Source organism: Lepisosteus oculatus, chromosome 3 (assembly GCF_040954835.1).
Source record: "Lepisosteus oculatus isolate fLepOcu1 chromosome 3, fLepOcu1.hap2, whole genome shotgun sequence".
NCBI lineage: Eukaryota > Metazoa > Chordata > Actinopteri > Semionotiformes > Lepisosteidae > Lepisosteus > Lepisosteus oculatus.
In genome coordinates this window covers 35,897,028-35,911,940 of record NC_090698.1, presented here as the reverse complement: position 1 = coordinate 35,911,940, position 14,913 = coordinate 35,897,028, and the positions used below count along the sequence as shown (strand labels likewise).

General features: G+C 37.7%; 1 protein-coding gene across 1 annotated transcript in view; it reads right to left on the bottom strand.

The window, feature by feature from the left end:
* LOC138216034 (BMP-2-inducible protein kinase-like) overlaps nt 1-14,913 on the bottom strand; it is a 94,161-nt gene continuing 79,248 nt past the window's right edge. Inside the window, exons 8-12 of the mRNA XM_069187658.1 lie at nt 14,711-14,814; nt 14,054-14,133; nt 7,638-7,786; nt 7,031-7,203; nt 1-129 (exon numbers count right to left, since the gene is read on the bottom strand). Coding sequence (XP_069043759.1) covers nt 1-129; nt 7,031-7,203; nt 7,638-7,786; nt 14,054-14,133; nt 14,711-14,814 — 635 coding nt within the window. The remainder of the gene's footprint in view (nt 130-7,030; nt 7,204-7,637; nt 7,787-14,053; nt 14,134-14,710; nt 14,815-14,913) is intronic.

Genomic DNA, 14,913 nt, shown 5'->3' with positions numbered 1-14,913 from the left:
TTATCTCAAATGACTGCTTACCACTGCTGTATACTGAGCCTGCTGCTGGAACACAGGCTGCATCATCATCTGTTGATGAAGGATATGTTGCTGCTGCAACTGTATGGACTGCTGAACAGCTTGCTGATACTACAGAAACAAAAGGAAATAACACTTAGATTACATATTTAGTCAAGCTTTGTATAAGGTACAGATCCAGCCATTCAAAATGCGCAGGGGAAACTGTATTGATTTAACAGGTTGCAGGGTACTGCTAGTTTTTTTTTAATAGGGGTGCACTACTTTGTAAAACCGCCAGGTGGAGCAGTGAAAGCTTAACATGGTATGTGAAGCATTTGGGTTGTCACCAGAAAATGCCTGGTTTCGAATTCCAGTCAATGCTGAGGGACAATCTTTTTCCAATTACAGAATTTAAGTATACTGTTTAGACTTTTAATCATTTTAAACTGTGTATAACAGCATGTTAAACATTAAACCGATCAAAAAGTAGATACATTTTATAAAAGCAAGATTGCTCAGTTAGACAAAAGCACACAGCCATATTCCACCTTCTTCATAAATATTTTATGCATCAAAGTCTTAAACTTGGTAATTTACAGTGGGTTATGGTTTTAACATGCTTTTTCTAACATTATAAAGTTTATATACTGTACTTCATAAAAAGTTAAAACCTTCTATTCTTTTCTAAGAATATGTAGTAAGAACACCATTTGCTCTAACTGTAAAAAATAGCTGTACTGATTTAAAACCACTTGATAGTAATATTAATATGGAATCGTGTGTAACTAAGCAGGTAAAATATCACAAGTGGATGTTTTGGAAACATTTTTTTTTTAAATGTTTATTGTCCTTATAGTGGTAACGAGCAAAGGACTGCGCACTGCACCCAGGAGGTTCAAAGTCCAATCAGAGAATTACTTTCGGTTTGTTTCTTTACTTTGCAGAATATAAAAAAATAGTCCACTATTATAGCTTGTTGTGAACACAATGTGTCTCTTTCAGGTTTACATTTCAATTGAGAAAATCTATATTTTGCCTTAATCCAAATTTCAACAGCCAGTAATCAGCCAACAATATAACTTTAAATGTAAAAGTTTAAACCATATATTGTACTGTGCAGTACTGAACAGTACTCTGGGAGGTTGTTTCTGGCAAAATTGGCAAAAACACTCTGGCATGAGTGTGTGTATCTGGATGAATTATTATACGTGATGGTGTTGTAATTAAGGATTTCTTCACAGAATTCTTTACGTTAAACAAAGGAGGGAAGAAGGGTTATTTTTACAATTGCCAGTAACCGGAGTAAGCTTATGAATATGTTGAAACCATACAATGACAGTGAAGACAAACGTGTTACACCTTTAAGCCAGTGGACTCTCTCAGTTGTGTATCACCTTTTTCACACTTGTTATAACGTTCCAATGATAATGCAATACAGAAGATAATAATAATATTTAATATGAATGACTATGAACAAGCTGTAAACTGAAAAGTTACAGAGAACCCACGTTGAGTCATGTCTTTTCAGCTTGGAATTTAACCTTTAGAGGAATCCTTTTGGCTATATTTTTTAACATTGACGTATGTGTAAAAATAGTTTATTATAGCGTGTTGTAAATGCGATGTGCCTCTTTCAGATTTACATCTGTGTAGCGACGAGGCTTATTAAAATACAGGAATTAAATTTTCTGCTCCCTTGCCAGTCTTTCTCCTTCATCTCAGTGGTGCCTGATATAGTTCACAATTAAGGTGTTTTTCTAGCTGATAGAATGTCCTGATAAGGAGCAGCTCCCAAAAGCTGGTACCCATCAACCACCTTAACAAATGTAATTTCGGCGCCTAAAAGTCTGAGATTCCAAAGAAAAGTGTTATTCAAAGTTGGTTTATGACCCTAAGGTCAGAGGGCATGGTTTCTCATCATCAGCCAATCAGGAACTGGCTGGGCAGGTTAACCCCACGTGGGTCTCTGATGCCCATGAAACTTTCAACCAATGAACGGCCTGCATTTCCTCCAGGGAAAACAGGCAACACAGAGAGCCTGGAGAACGGTTCGCAGGGCAGAACAGTTGGAAAAGCAAAGCTCCCAAGCGCAGCACAGCTCCCAAGCCCGGGACATTCTAGCAGCACGTCTGCTGGACATTCAGCCTCAGGGCTCCACCTGAGCATCCTCAGACTCAGCCCGGACCACCACGTAACGGCCAGTGTGTCTGAGTGCCAGAACTTTCCTTTGTTCTAAGAGTCGAGGACGGAGGTTGCCAACATGTAACCAAAGGATCCACCCGAGGTTAGCATCAGCAGCAAGCCTCGTGAACAGGTCGGAACTGTGGACAGCTGAATCAGTATTCAGAACTAGCTTCATCAGGAACGAACTGGTCCTCTTCCTGACCTGCTGGGACCCGCAGTCACTTTTTCTCCTGTGCACAAACTCTGCTAGTTTCAGCCAACACTAACTAGCCGGTCTTCAGAGAGCATCAGCAGCGCATCGCAGGAATCTCTCACCAGCCGCAACAGCACTGCTTGGCACCGAGCCAGAGAGCGCCGATTGGACACAACAACCAGCCTGCCTTTGCTTCTTTGTCCACGGGAGATCTGAATCCCCACAGATTGGATGTGTATTCAACAGTCTGCATTACCGCTCGAGAATTCAATTGTTATCCCAAACAGAGTTGATATCAATTTAATTCCTAAGAGTGATGTACTTGTTTTGAGTATCTAGTGTAGAAGTTGTAACCAAGTTCATTTACGAAACGGTCTAAATGAATGATATACTGAATGTATGTCCCTCTTGATATTTGTAACTCTTCATGATTGAAAATATGTCTTTGGTATTCTGCTAACCCTCACGATAAGATCTGTTATGTTTATATGCACATTTTATGTATTAATAAATGTATTATTGTGTATAAGTACCTGTGTGTGTGCGTTGAGTTATCCCGTAAGGTTGGATTCTAATACCATCAAAAGAATAATTTGTGACTTACTGCTACAATTAAGAATTGTTCCAGTAAATGCACAACCCCTACACTACATCTGCGTTAAGAAAATCTATACTTTGTCTTTATACAAATTTCAGCAATGAGAAATCTAACTTTAAATTTGGATTAAGAAAAAAAAATCACATACTGCACTGTAGTGTCTTTGAAACCATATGGTATCATACTATATATACAGTATATTAATACAGTCAAATACGATCACACTGCCGTTCATTGCCATTTGGGTATATCTGTGATTCTGACCTGATGGGATTTGCGTGTGTGGAACAGCAAGAGGCGAGACCCGGCTGTGGGGGTGGGGTATTTTGATTATACTATGAATAAATACCTGAGGTATATCGTCCAAGTTTCAGAATTGTAAATAAGAAACCTTTGATGAGTCTGCTCAGACAGAAAAAGGTACTTTTTCAGAACTTGTGTACTGTGCAAAGTAGGTGATTTTGAAAACAGCTAGTGTTGCTTAAAGAACTTAAAATCTATCTGACTGTACTGTAGTTATCATGTAATTGAGCAGAAATCATCAGTGACTATTGGAAATGTGTATTGATGGAGAGTGAAATTAAAGCCCACTTCCCTTCCTCTTACTGTGAGGTGATAATGCGCTGGCTGGCACAAAACAATTCCTCCTTTCTGAGTATCCTGGAGATGGTTCATTCATTCACCTTTTGGTAATAAGGCCTGCTGATCTGGTTAACACCACAGGGAGAGGGGAGAATGTGATTGTTTGTGTAAGAAACGTGATGCATTTACTAAATTAAAGGGTGTTAAAAGTTTAATTAAAAAGTAAACAGAAAACGTACAGCTTACAAAAATATCCTAAGCTGATTTTGAGGAAGAAAAATCACCAATATTTCACATATAAAAAGTGTTTTCACTATCTTAACCTGTTGTTTATGGCTTTTAAAGTCATGCAGTGTCTAATTTAGGTAGGGAAATGTTATTGTTTCTTAATTTTTTATTTTCTTTAAAAATTAAAAGAATCATCAGTTGCTCATCGTGCCATACAATATTATGTTACATTTTTAGGTTTTTGAGAGACCTCTGAACACTTCACCTGATGCATAAAAATGTAGCATAATGCATTCTAGCATTATGAACTCGCTTACACCTGAGATCTGCTTTATTCAAACTAAGGTTTATAAAAATGCAAGCAGATATTAGATATTGTTTAAATAAAAGCTGTGAAAATGTTCACAAATCGCAATCTTTAAAATGCCTGTAGTTTAAAGGCTCTGGGTCACTTTTTGCAAAGTTATTGACATCTGAAACATTGTGTCTCATAAATAGGCATTTTAATAAGAAAATGAAGGTTATAAAAACCAGAGAAAACAAAGGACTCTTAAAAAGTTACAAGAAGTTTGACATTATTATTTATTATTAAGAAATTAATACTGTTAATAATTATCAGATACATTATTATAGTTTTGGTGATCTTCTTAATACCACTTTCTTATTCTCGATTATAATTATAATATTTACATTTTTGTTTTAAGGCTTGTTGTAAAGGCTTGTGTTAAATAGCCCCACTAAATAAAGTGTTTTGACTTCAGTGTTTTTATACTCTCACTCTTGGCAGTATACACATTTGCCCATTTATGTTGTTGATATAATTTAACTTTGAACATGTTATATAATATAGTGTCAATATAGTGTCCATAACATTTCCTTTTTTTTAAAATGAATGTTTATTTGTTAAAGAAAAACTTGTGCCCTGAGCAGGAATTAAACCCTGGCTTCTAGAATGCGAGTCAAACACTGAAGCCACTGTACCAATGCACCGCTTGGTAGCTTAAGCTATAGCTGAAAAGGAGAGGCAAATAACTTCATGAGTGAATGAGTAATCATGAGTGAATGAGTCAAATTGATGCAGAGGTTTAAAAAGAAAGTGGACTACGGAAATACTTTGAGTGAAATATATTATATATAGAACCTTAAGGTTGTAAAGTTATTAATTTCCATATTATATTCCCTATTAAGCGGATTCTAAAAAGTACGTTTTTACTGCGATAACGAGCACATGTATTCATAGAAAAGGTTAAAATAGCTTTTTATAAAGGATACAAACTTAATATAGTCAAAATGAGCACTTTCAAACTTTACCAAAATAACCACAGTAAGTGACCAAGTTAAATACTTTGATGCATAAAAAGAAAGTGGAATACTATTGTTTATTTTTTATTTAAACTACCACTACCAGCCATATACAGTTTGCATAATATATTTATATTCCTAAATCATTTATGACGTTCAGAGACATTAAGCTCCTCTTATTTTTATGCTGAGCTTCCAAACTTTACAATTTTAGTTGCAAAATTCCACATTAATATTCCATATTAATCAGATTTAAACATTTACAGTAGAGAATTTAAATGAAGCAATCATTTCACTAACAACTAATGCATCAACAAGCACCACCTGTCGATCATTTTGGCCAACAAATCACATACTGCGGTAGCCTGTAAATCAATTCCTGCAGGATAGGGTTTTACTGCGCATTTTGAATGGCTACATCTGTACCTACGATGATGAATGGAACCCATCATTAAAAAAAAAGTTTTCCTGTGAAAACCAAATCAGTGGCCACAGGTATGACTGAGGGACATAAGCATTATATTCTACTAGGGGTTTCCAAGATCTGTTTGGGGGTCCCAGTATTATACTAAGAGCTGTAACATTTTTGTGTTCCTCAACCATGTTTCATTCAATTGATTTAGATCAAATTGAAGGGAGTATCAAATCCAGAACATGCCCCAAAACATATAAAACACAAAAGTAATTTCCTATAAAATTAATCTCAGCATGTCTTTTTATCATTCTATCTAATTGAGTACATGGGGAGAGAGCATTTGTGAACCTTTTCCTTTGTGTAGCATGAATGCACAACACTGTTTTTCCAATATTATTTTGTTATTTCTTTAGATTTTTCTTTATCATATGTTAATCTCACCTTATAATCAAATTTATAATCACTCCTAGTATTTCTGTATCATTATTACAATCTATTGTTTATAGAGACCCCAGAATGTCATGTCTTTACACTGTATGTATGGTATTCTTTGAAGAACTACTGGCACTATTATTTGTGTAAGCAATGTATGTGGATTCTAATAAGTATTTTTCCAGTTAAAAACAAGAGGGCACATCTCAAGGGGTTTTATCTTGTCAAAACCCTTTGGATTAAAATTTAGCATGAATCTCCAAAGCAGACTCAGAACTTCCTGCATAAGTGCTTCTTAATAAATGCATACATTTACATAAACGGTTCTTAAAACCTGGCTTTATCATCTCCACATTAAATCTGGCAGCTGTCAATATGAATAAAGTTGCACATTTATTTTATTTTGTGAACCTGGGTTGTTCCAATTCTTTTGACTGTGCTATAGAATGCTGTCATTGCACTGAAATTACAGAAAAAAGAAGTAAAGGCAACACAGCCAAAACATAACCCACGTGATTGACTTCTCTGACAAACACAACAACATTAGTCTAAGGAGCTTTATACTTTATCAGGGTTAAATAAAGCTATGTTTAAAGGCTTAAAAGTCATTGCACATATTTGGGTAAGACTATGCAAACTGAAAAACCAGCTGCATCTGCTGATAAAATTCAATATAATTAATTGGAAAAGAGTTGTGAATGGGTACAACACGTAAACGTACAGCATGTATGTGTTTCAAAAACATTTACAACATACAAATGTCATCAATTCCAAGTCAAAACTGTGATACTACAAAACAGCAAAAATACTTGTGTGCAGCAAAAAAAAAAGTATAGAATGTAAGTTTAAAAGTGTACAAGTTCTACAAGTGTGCCACCACTTAAAAAACTCACTGCTATGCTTCTCAAAAATTGAGTTTGGTAAACTCATATACTTGCAACACTTCTATATATTAACAACATTCCAGATTCAGGAATGCTTAGGAGACATTAATCAATCAGTTTAGCTAAAATAAGTTATTCAGCTGTAGAGTTAGAGTGTTACTAATTGTCTTGATACCTAAGCATACACTTCCAGGATCTTGCTCAGAGCTCACCTGCTGTAGATAGGTGTGTTGAAGTTGCTGTGCCTGCTGATGTTGATGGAGCTGCTGTTGTTGCAGCTGCTGTAGCCGCAGGTCTCCTGGCTGTAGCTGCTGGAGGACTCTGTGCTGCTGACTTGTCCCTTGAACATGTGAGACAGGTTGCTCATTTATAGGTGCTGACACAACTAGAAAATAATAAAAAGCAAAACATTAACAGGTTACATAGGTGTACTTGTATTAATCCATTATGCCTAGATCAGTTGATATTAGGCATTAATATAACATTGCCATAGTTTTTGACAAGCATCCTTATAGAATTATACAATTTGAAAGGAAGAAAAAAATAATGATGGGGCCTATTAAACTAATTCTGCAAATGGCTCTGACTGGCACATGATAAGGAACAACTATAAACGACTTAACCCTAATACTGGTCAAATACTGGTCATGCACAGCCGCATGATGAAAAAATCTTAGCTCTTCCCAACTTGTACAAGTATGTATAAGTTTAATTTTAATAAAAGAAAAAATAATACATTCGGAATATATAGAGCAAATATAATGACACTGTACGTATATATGAATTAGAAAATGTTTGTTGCCCATTTGTGTTCTTCACCTTTTTGTCCATTGCTCACTGGTGCAGAAGGAACTGTCATTTTCACAGGAGTCACAGAATTGTGGATTGGCAGTACATTGGTGTTTGCAGCTTTTGGTCTTTGTCTTGGTGCAATTGATGTTTCTGTTGGTCCAACTAATTCAGTTATTCTGTAAAAAGTAATGACTGTATTTACAGCTTTCTTTTCTGAGACATAAACAATACAAAAACATCATAAAAGTAATGCTACAGAGGACTTTGAGGGTCTGAGGGTTTCACGAAGGGAGAGGGGAAGAGAAGCTCTGGATACAAGGGTTCTTTGGAAAGATGAGATTAAAGAAAATGCCACCTAGCATAAAGGAAAATGATTAGGACAACACCACAATGGTAAACCCGTTCCTCTCCATGAAATGCAGACACTGGACACTCAGAATTATTGAATTGGAATGTTAAGCTTTGTAGCTGCCTCAAGGACTTTTAAACTTTATCATATCTGTTGTGACAGCGAATCTACACCAAACGTTCCAGCCTGACGGTTCTCATGCTGTTCAGCACACAGGATCACCTCCTTCTTGAACACAAAACTACTGAGATCTTGTTAATTTTAGAAAACTAAAAATGAATATAAAAGTTACTCAATCACAACAACATGCTGGATCCAAAGAAATGGTGGTCTGTTACAGCACACCCAAACATTTCAACACTCTCTTTTAAAGGTTTTAAAATGTTTAAAAAGATTTTTATATGTTGTAACTGTTAATACAAAGGAGAATATAACTGCGGTTCTACTGTTTATTACACTAATATTGTAATTGTTATACATGTGTGTTGTACCAGTGATGTGGTTGTTGGGGTTACGCACAGGTTTAGTCTTAGTGGTAGTCCCACTCTTAGACTATATACTGCAATGAGTATAAAAATATTATCACATGAAGTCATATCCACAAATATACAAAAACAGTAGTGTACACGTCAATGAACTGAAGTGTGATCGGTAATCCATATAAATATATGGTATATTCAGTATATCGAATGGTTTTAAAGCCACTACGGTAGTTTGTGTAAAATATATTTTTATTATGAAAATGTAAAATAAAATTGTTTCCTCATTACTTGTTGCTAAAATTTGCATTAAAACTAAAAATATATTATTTGAATGCGGATGTAAACCTGAAAGAAGCATTCACAAGCTATAATGATAAACTAATGTATACATATATAAAACTGTTTCTGTAAAATAGCCATACTTTCTTGTTTAAATTAATTTAATACTTAACATACTGTAATATCCATCATAAAATTAATAAATCTAAACAGTATACAACTTAGATCATATAATTGGAAAAAGATTGTCCAAAGGCGCTTAGCATTATTCTGGATTCAAAACCAGCTGTTTTCTGTTGACAGGCGAAATGCTTCTATACACCACGTTAAACATTTACTGTGTCACCTGGTGGCTTTACAAAACAGTGCAGCCCCATAACAGCATAGTTTAAAAAAAGCGTGGTGTGGTGTGTTGTGGTATGTATACTGCAATTTTCTGCATTATACTGTGTGCATTCTGAATGGCTTGATCTGTACATCCGTTAGAAATCCAAAGCATCTATGAAAAATCTGGTTGATATAGGACAGTACTTTCCTTGTTTGACTCTATCAAAGCTTAGATATAGATGTATGTTTCTGGTGTATTTCTTGTTTGTGAACATATACACACGCACGATACACAAACCATAAACACACCTCATAATAAAAGAGCAAAGCACTAAGTAGCAGGATTTGTTGAGACCCGAGAATCGCCCTGATTGAGCTCAGTGTCCTAGTCCTCTCTAAAGGCTCTGAGAGGCATTTAGATCTGGAGGTAACAGAAGCCCTTGGCTGAATAAGTGCAGTAATGCACAGGATTTTCAAGTAAAAGCATCACCCTACTGTATGAGCTGTTACCTCACACACGACAAAAGTAAACTCTTAAAGAAACTGAACATGTGTGCTAATTGGGTGTTTGAGAAAGTGGTGGAAATGTCTGATTATAGAGAGGAAGAGTGGAAGGTGATGGAAAGAGAGGAAAAATATAGGAAGAAGCTGAGTTTGTCAGAAGGAGTTTGGGGCGAAGATGCCTGTAAGAAAGCGTATGAACATTAGTACAAGCACAAAGGTCTAGCTGGAGCCCTGGTGCTCGGCCGACACCTGCGGTGGCAGATTAGCATGAAGGAGAAATCAGAATGGGATAAAAAAGAGAAGGAGTTCACAGAAAAAATAAAAGCGTTAAATGAAAGGAAAGATCATTTATTTGCGGCGAAAGAAGAACTAGAAAAAAAGCTAAAAGAGGCAGTGCAGGAGAATCAGAAACTAAAGGAGGAATTAGTTCCTGGTCATGCTGCACTGGTTAATGTTACAACCGGCGACTAAATTATATCCTGCTCTTCCGCAGGGGAACAAACAGGCAGGAAACAAAAACAATTGGGATCAATTCCCACAGTGGCCATATGGAGATGGGGGGTCTGACTGGGATAACACTTGGTATGAGTGTATAGAGATGGAACAGAGACTCCCTTCTTAAAGGCAGGGGGCCCGCAGATCTGTACTCTCACCCAAAGTGGGAAAGGACTTGATGTGGCAGGGGCTGGCGCTGCTGATGACAGCGCTACTCTAACTCTGTCTCGCACCCCGTCTAGGGGGTCCGCACTCGCACCTACCTTCGTTGATTCCCCCATACGGTCAAATCCAAAACCGGAAGATATTGACCGATGGGCTAGAGAAGTACCGGACACAAAATTAGGAATGCAGGGAACCTGGAGAACGCTTCAGGAATTAAAATATACTTATGGTATCACTCCCCTGACTGCCGCTATGATCCTCAGAAGGACAGGGGAAAAGCGTGTTGGAGAACTTAGACAATTGTGTGAGGATAACAGCCGGGGAGGGCGATGGGAATAGGTTTGACAGACCGGAAAAAGATATCTGCGTGTCAACAGAAAGAAAGTGAGGATGTGGCTGACTTCACTGATCGCTTCGTCACACTCTAGCTGTAATGTTCAGGACTTAGTGACGAAGATGATGTGAATAGCGACACCTCTGCTGTAATTAAACAAATTTATTTGAGCGGCCTAAAGCCTGATTTAGCCAAAGCCCAAAATAGGGCAAAATACAAGTAAACAGTTCAAAGAAATAGTTCGAATGGAACATCAAATTGAAAGGAATATGTACGCTAAATTACAGGCAATACAAACAGGGTGGACACCGCCCACGCAGAAGCGAGGAGCTGGCTCCGACACCTGATTTAGTCCAAAAGGGGAAATTACTGCAGGTCGGTGCCATTTTTGTAAAGATTTTGGGCATTTTCAAAAAAATTGCAGAAAGAGATTGGCCATTGAAGGCAGGGGTGGAAAATATTGCGACCCCCCATTCAATCTCTCGAATCAAGAGGGACAAAGAACTCTGTTTTCGCAATTACAGGATCCGAGTGAAGCAGACAAACGCGCTATCAGGGATATTTTAAACTAGGACTCCCCCTAGTGGCCTCCCTACACCTATCTCAGGAGCTGGGTGAGAAGGAACTCAAATTACAATGTACGATTAATGGGACTCAAATGTCATTTTTATGGGACACTGGGGCTCAATTATCTTGTTTATCTGAACAGTCAGCCAAACGGTGTGGTGTCATATTCACAGGGAGGGAGCTGGAGGCCACTGGTGTGGGAGGCAGTCGAATAACACTCAGAGAAACTCAAAAACTCAAGATTAGACTAGGAGATGGGGAGGTAATATTTAATGCCGTCATGTGGGTAGGACCTACCCCAGATCTTTTGGGGTGGGATGCTCTACAATACCTACAAGGAATTACATTAACCGTACATTAGGAGAGGGTGGAGGTAAACATCTGGTCCCTCCAAATAGACTAATTAAAAGGTCATTCAATTTGGACTACGGATAAGGACAAATGCGGACTTCTTGATATGGAACCTGCCACATTTACTGGGAATTCCCCGCCATACACAAAACCATATAAAATCAACAGAGAGGTGGAGGAAGGGGTTCGACCAGTAATACAAAAACTATTGACTCAAGGAATTGTACGAAAAACACATAGTACAAGCAGTCCAATATGTAAAGAAAGCCAGCGGAGCATGGCGATTCACAGTTGATTACTCAAAAGGTAATCAACACATCAACCGTCTAACCCCCTTGGTAGCAGATCCCTCTGCTATTTTTCAACTGCTGACCCCTGAGCACCAGGTGTTTTCAGTAATTGACATGGCTAATGGGTTCTGGTCTGTTCCTCTACATCCAGAGGTAGAAGATTGGTTTGCTTTTGTTGTGGATGGAGATTAATATACTTGGACCAGGTTACCACAGGGGTTTCATAACAGCCCCACCGTGTATCACATGGCACTTTGGAGGCATCTTCGGGAGTTGCCTCCAGTGTCCTCCGTCGTTATCCAATATGTGGATGATATTTTAATTGTGTCTCCCGACGAGGAAACCCACAAGAAGGACCTCCAAATTACTCTCAACCATTCGGTTAAAAAGTAGTTATAGCAAAGCACAGTTATGCCTAGAAACCATAATTTACTTGGGACAGAAGATTTGTCAGGGAAAGAGGGAATTGACAGAAGACCGGGCCCAGGCAATCCGAACACACCCTAGTCCCAATACGGTTAAAGAGCTCTGATCATTTCTGGGTCTGTGCAATTTCAATAGAAATTGGGTTGATGCTTTTTCTGAAAGGGCCAAACAACTTACAGACCTATTGAAGGGGGGAGGGAGGTCCCTTGATCCTATTGCTTGGAGTCCTGAAGCTGAACACGCTTTTAATGATTTAAAACAAGCTCTGTTACAGGCGCCTGCACTGGGGTTTCTTCAGACGGATCAAGTGAAAAGAATGGATTTTGGACAGCTGTACTAACACAGGAACATGGGGGTAGGTACCGCCCAGTAGGGTATTACTCTGGATCCTTGGACGAGGTAGCAAGGGGATGGGGACCATGTCTACGTGCCATTCAGGCCATCTGTCTAGCAGTGTAGGCAGTAAATAACATAGTGCTAGATCAACAACTGATTGTTCGACGCCCACATGCGGTACACACCCTCATGTCCCTGAATCGGGTCAGTCAGTTAATGTGATACGATGGAGCAAGTGGCAGGTCTTGTTAGAGGCTCCAAATATTGTTATTGAACGTGAAGGAGCTCTAAATCCAGCCACATTGTTACCTGACCCCCCAGAAGCCTATCTGTTAGAACACAGCTGTGATGTCTGGGCAATGGGAGAAGATGAGGGCATCAAAATAGCCGAGCAACCACTCGGGAATGAAGACCTAATCCTCTTCACTGATGGAACCTCATTCATAAATTCTAGTGGGGAAAGGAAAGCGGGTTGGGCTGTGACTACAGAACATGATATCCAATGTGGGGGAAGATTTGAGGTACACACGTCAGCACAGCGAGCTGAACTGAAAGCTTTGGTGCTTTCTCCTTCCTAGTGCTACCTCCCCCTCTGACACAGCGCAGTGGGCGGCACGCTGTTTTCAGAGCCTCTGACTGGGGGAAAAAAGACCTGCTGATCTGTTCTACATACCAGGAAGACAACAGAATATTATTTTTTCTATTCGAGACGTGTTGTTTTTATGAAATTCGTGTATTTTAAACATTTAATTAAGAAGTAAAAACCTTACAGCGTAGACAGAAATTCTAAGCTGATCACAAGGAAGAAAAATCACCCATTTTTCACGCATGAAAAGTGGTTATTAACTATCAAAACCTGTTTTTATAGCTTTTAAAATCATGCAATATCTAAGTAGGAACACATCATTATATCTACTTTTTTATTTATTTTTTAAGAATTAAATTGTTTGCCCAGCCTAATTTTAAAGACCTCTACTTGTGAAACTTTTCACAGCCTGAACATAAAACTATTATTAAAAGCTTATTAAAAACAGCCCCCATGGTGTTCAAACCAATTTTTTTTACACAGAAGACTGTGTAAAACAAAGAATTTAATCTCTTTTGAGAATCTTCAGCAATCATTTCAGTTTCAACACAGTTAGAAATCCAATACGGGGCAGCTTATACTTTATATACTGTCTATATATTTATAGCTGTCCAAATCTAAGTGAAATCTACTGGAGGACAGGTGTTCAGAATGGCTCACTGATAACCCTAGAGTTCAGTTACTTTTTGCAAAAAAACAAAAAATGTACTTTAAGGTGCAAAAGATTTATATCTTTATACAGTTTTGTTTCAAAGTTAGTTTTTGTGCTCACCTCCAGCAGAGATATGTTTATAGTTCCAAAGATATAACCATAAACTCTGGCAGCACTATAGTCCTTCTCAAAGTTATTAATTCATGTCTATCTATCGATAAAAGTAAGCAAGTAACACCAAGACCTATAACCCACCAACAGCCTTTGAAAAAAGTGAGACATGAGGGTAAAGTTGGCTACCTGGCTTTAGTTATGCTCTTCTTAGCCGCAACCTCACTGGCTGTCATTGGCTCTGGAAGCGCTGAGGGAAGAGGAGAGCTCTGCATGTAAAATGAAAAAAACAAACAATGAAATAACCCATCAGCACATCAGGATTTTTTGCACAAGCTGTTTAGTTTTTGTTTTTTACATTACCATTACCTAAGTTCAAAGGAAGTTTCAGTTTAATTTCAAAAGCCCATAAAGTGACAAATACTCTGTGTGTGGTATTCATGCTGACATTTCCTGATTAAGCACATTCCATAAAACAAAAACAATAAAACCATTAATCTGTAATAAACTGCATATACTATATACATAAAAAACATGACAAGTCCTAATTGCCTTAGCATTGAAGTGCAAAAAACATTATTTGGTTTTCTTATCTTTTTTCATTTAATTAAGAAACAGAACAAAGCTGTAAAGTATTTAACATGTAAGAGAAGAAAAACTTAATGTGGACTGCTTAATGTGGATATAGTGTTACAGCCTACAAGACATATCATGTGAACTGGAGCTTGCAACGGATATTATTTAAATACTTCACAATTATCATCCATCTCAAGCAAAACAGCAGGAAAATATAAGGAAATAGTGCAGTGCAAAACTGATTGTATTACATAACATGATAAAACGTACAGAAAGGTTTGGCACAGGGTTCTCTTTTCCAGCCAACTTGAAGGCAAAATAAGAGACCTGATAGATGTCAGGTCTTTTCTCTAGATCTGGCTCTAACATATAACCTGAAAAAGCAAAACACCACCACCTTAACAACATTTCAAAAAAAGGCCACAAACAATTGCACAGAAAAACCAGCTCCATATTTATATTTTACATCACTG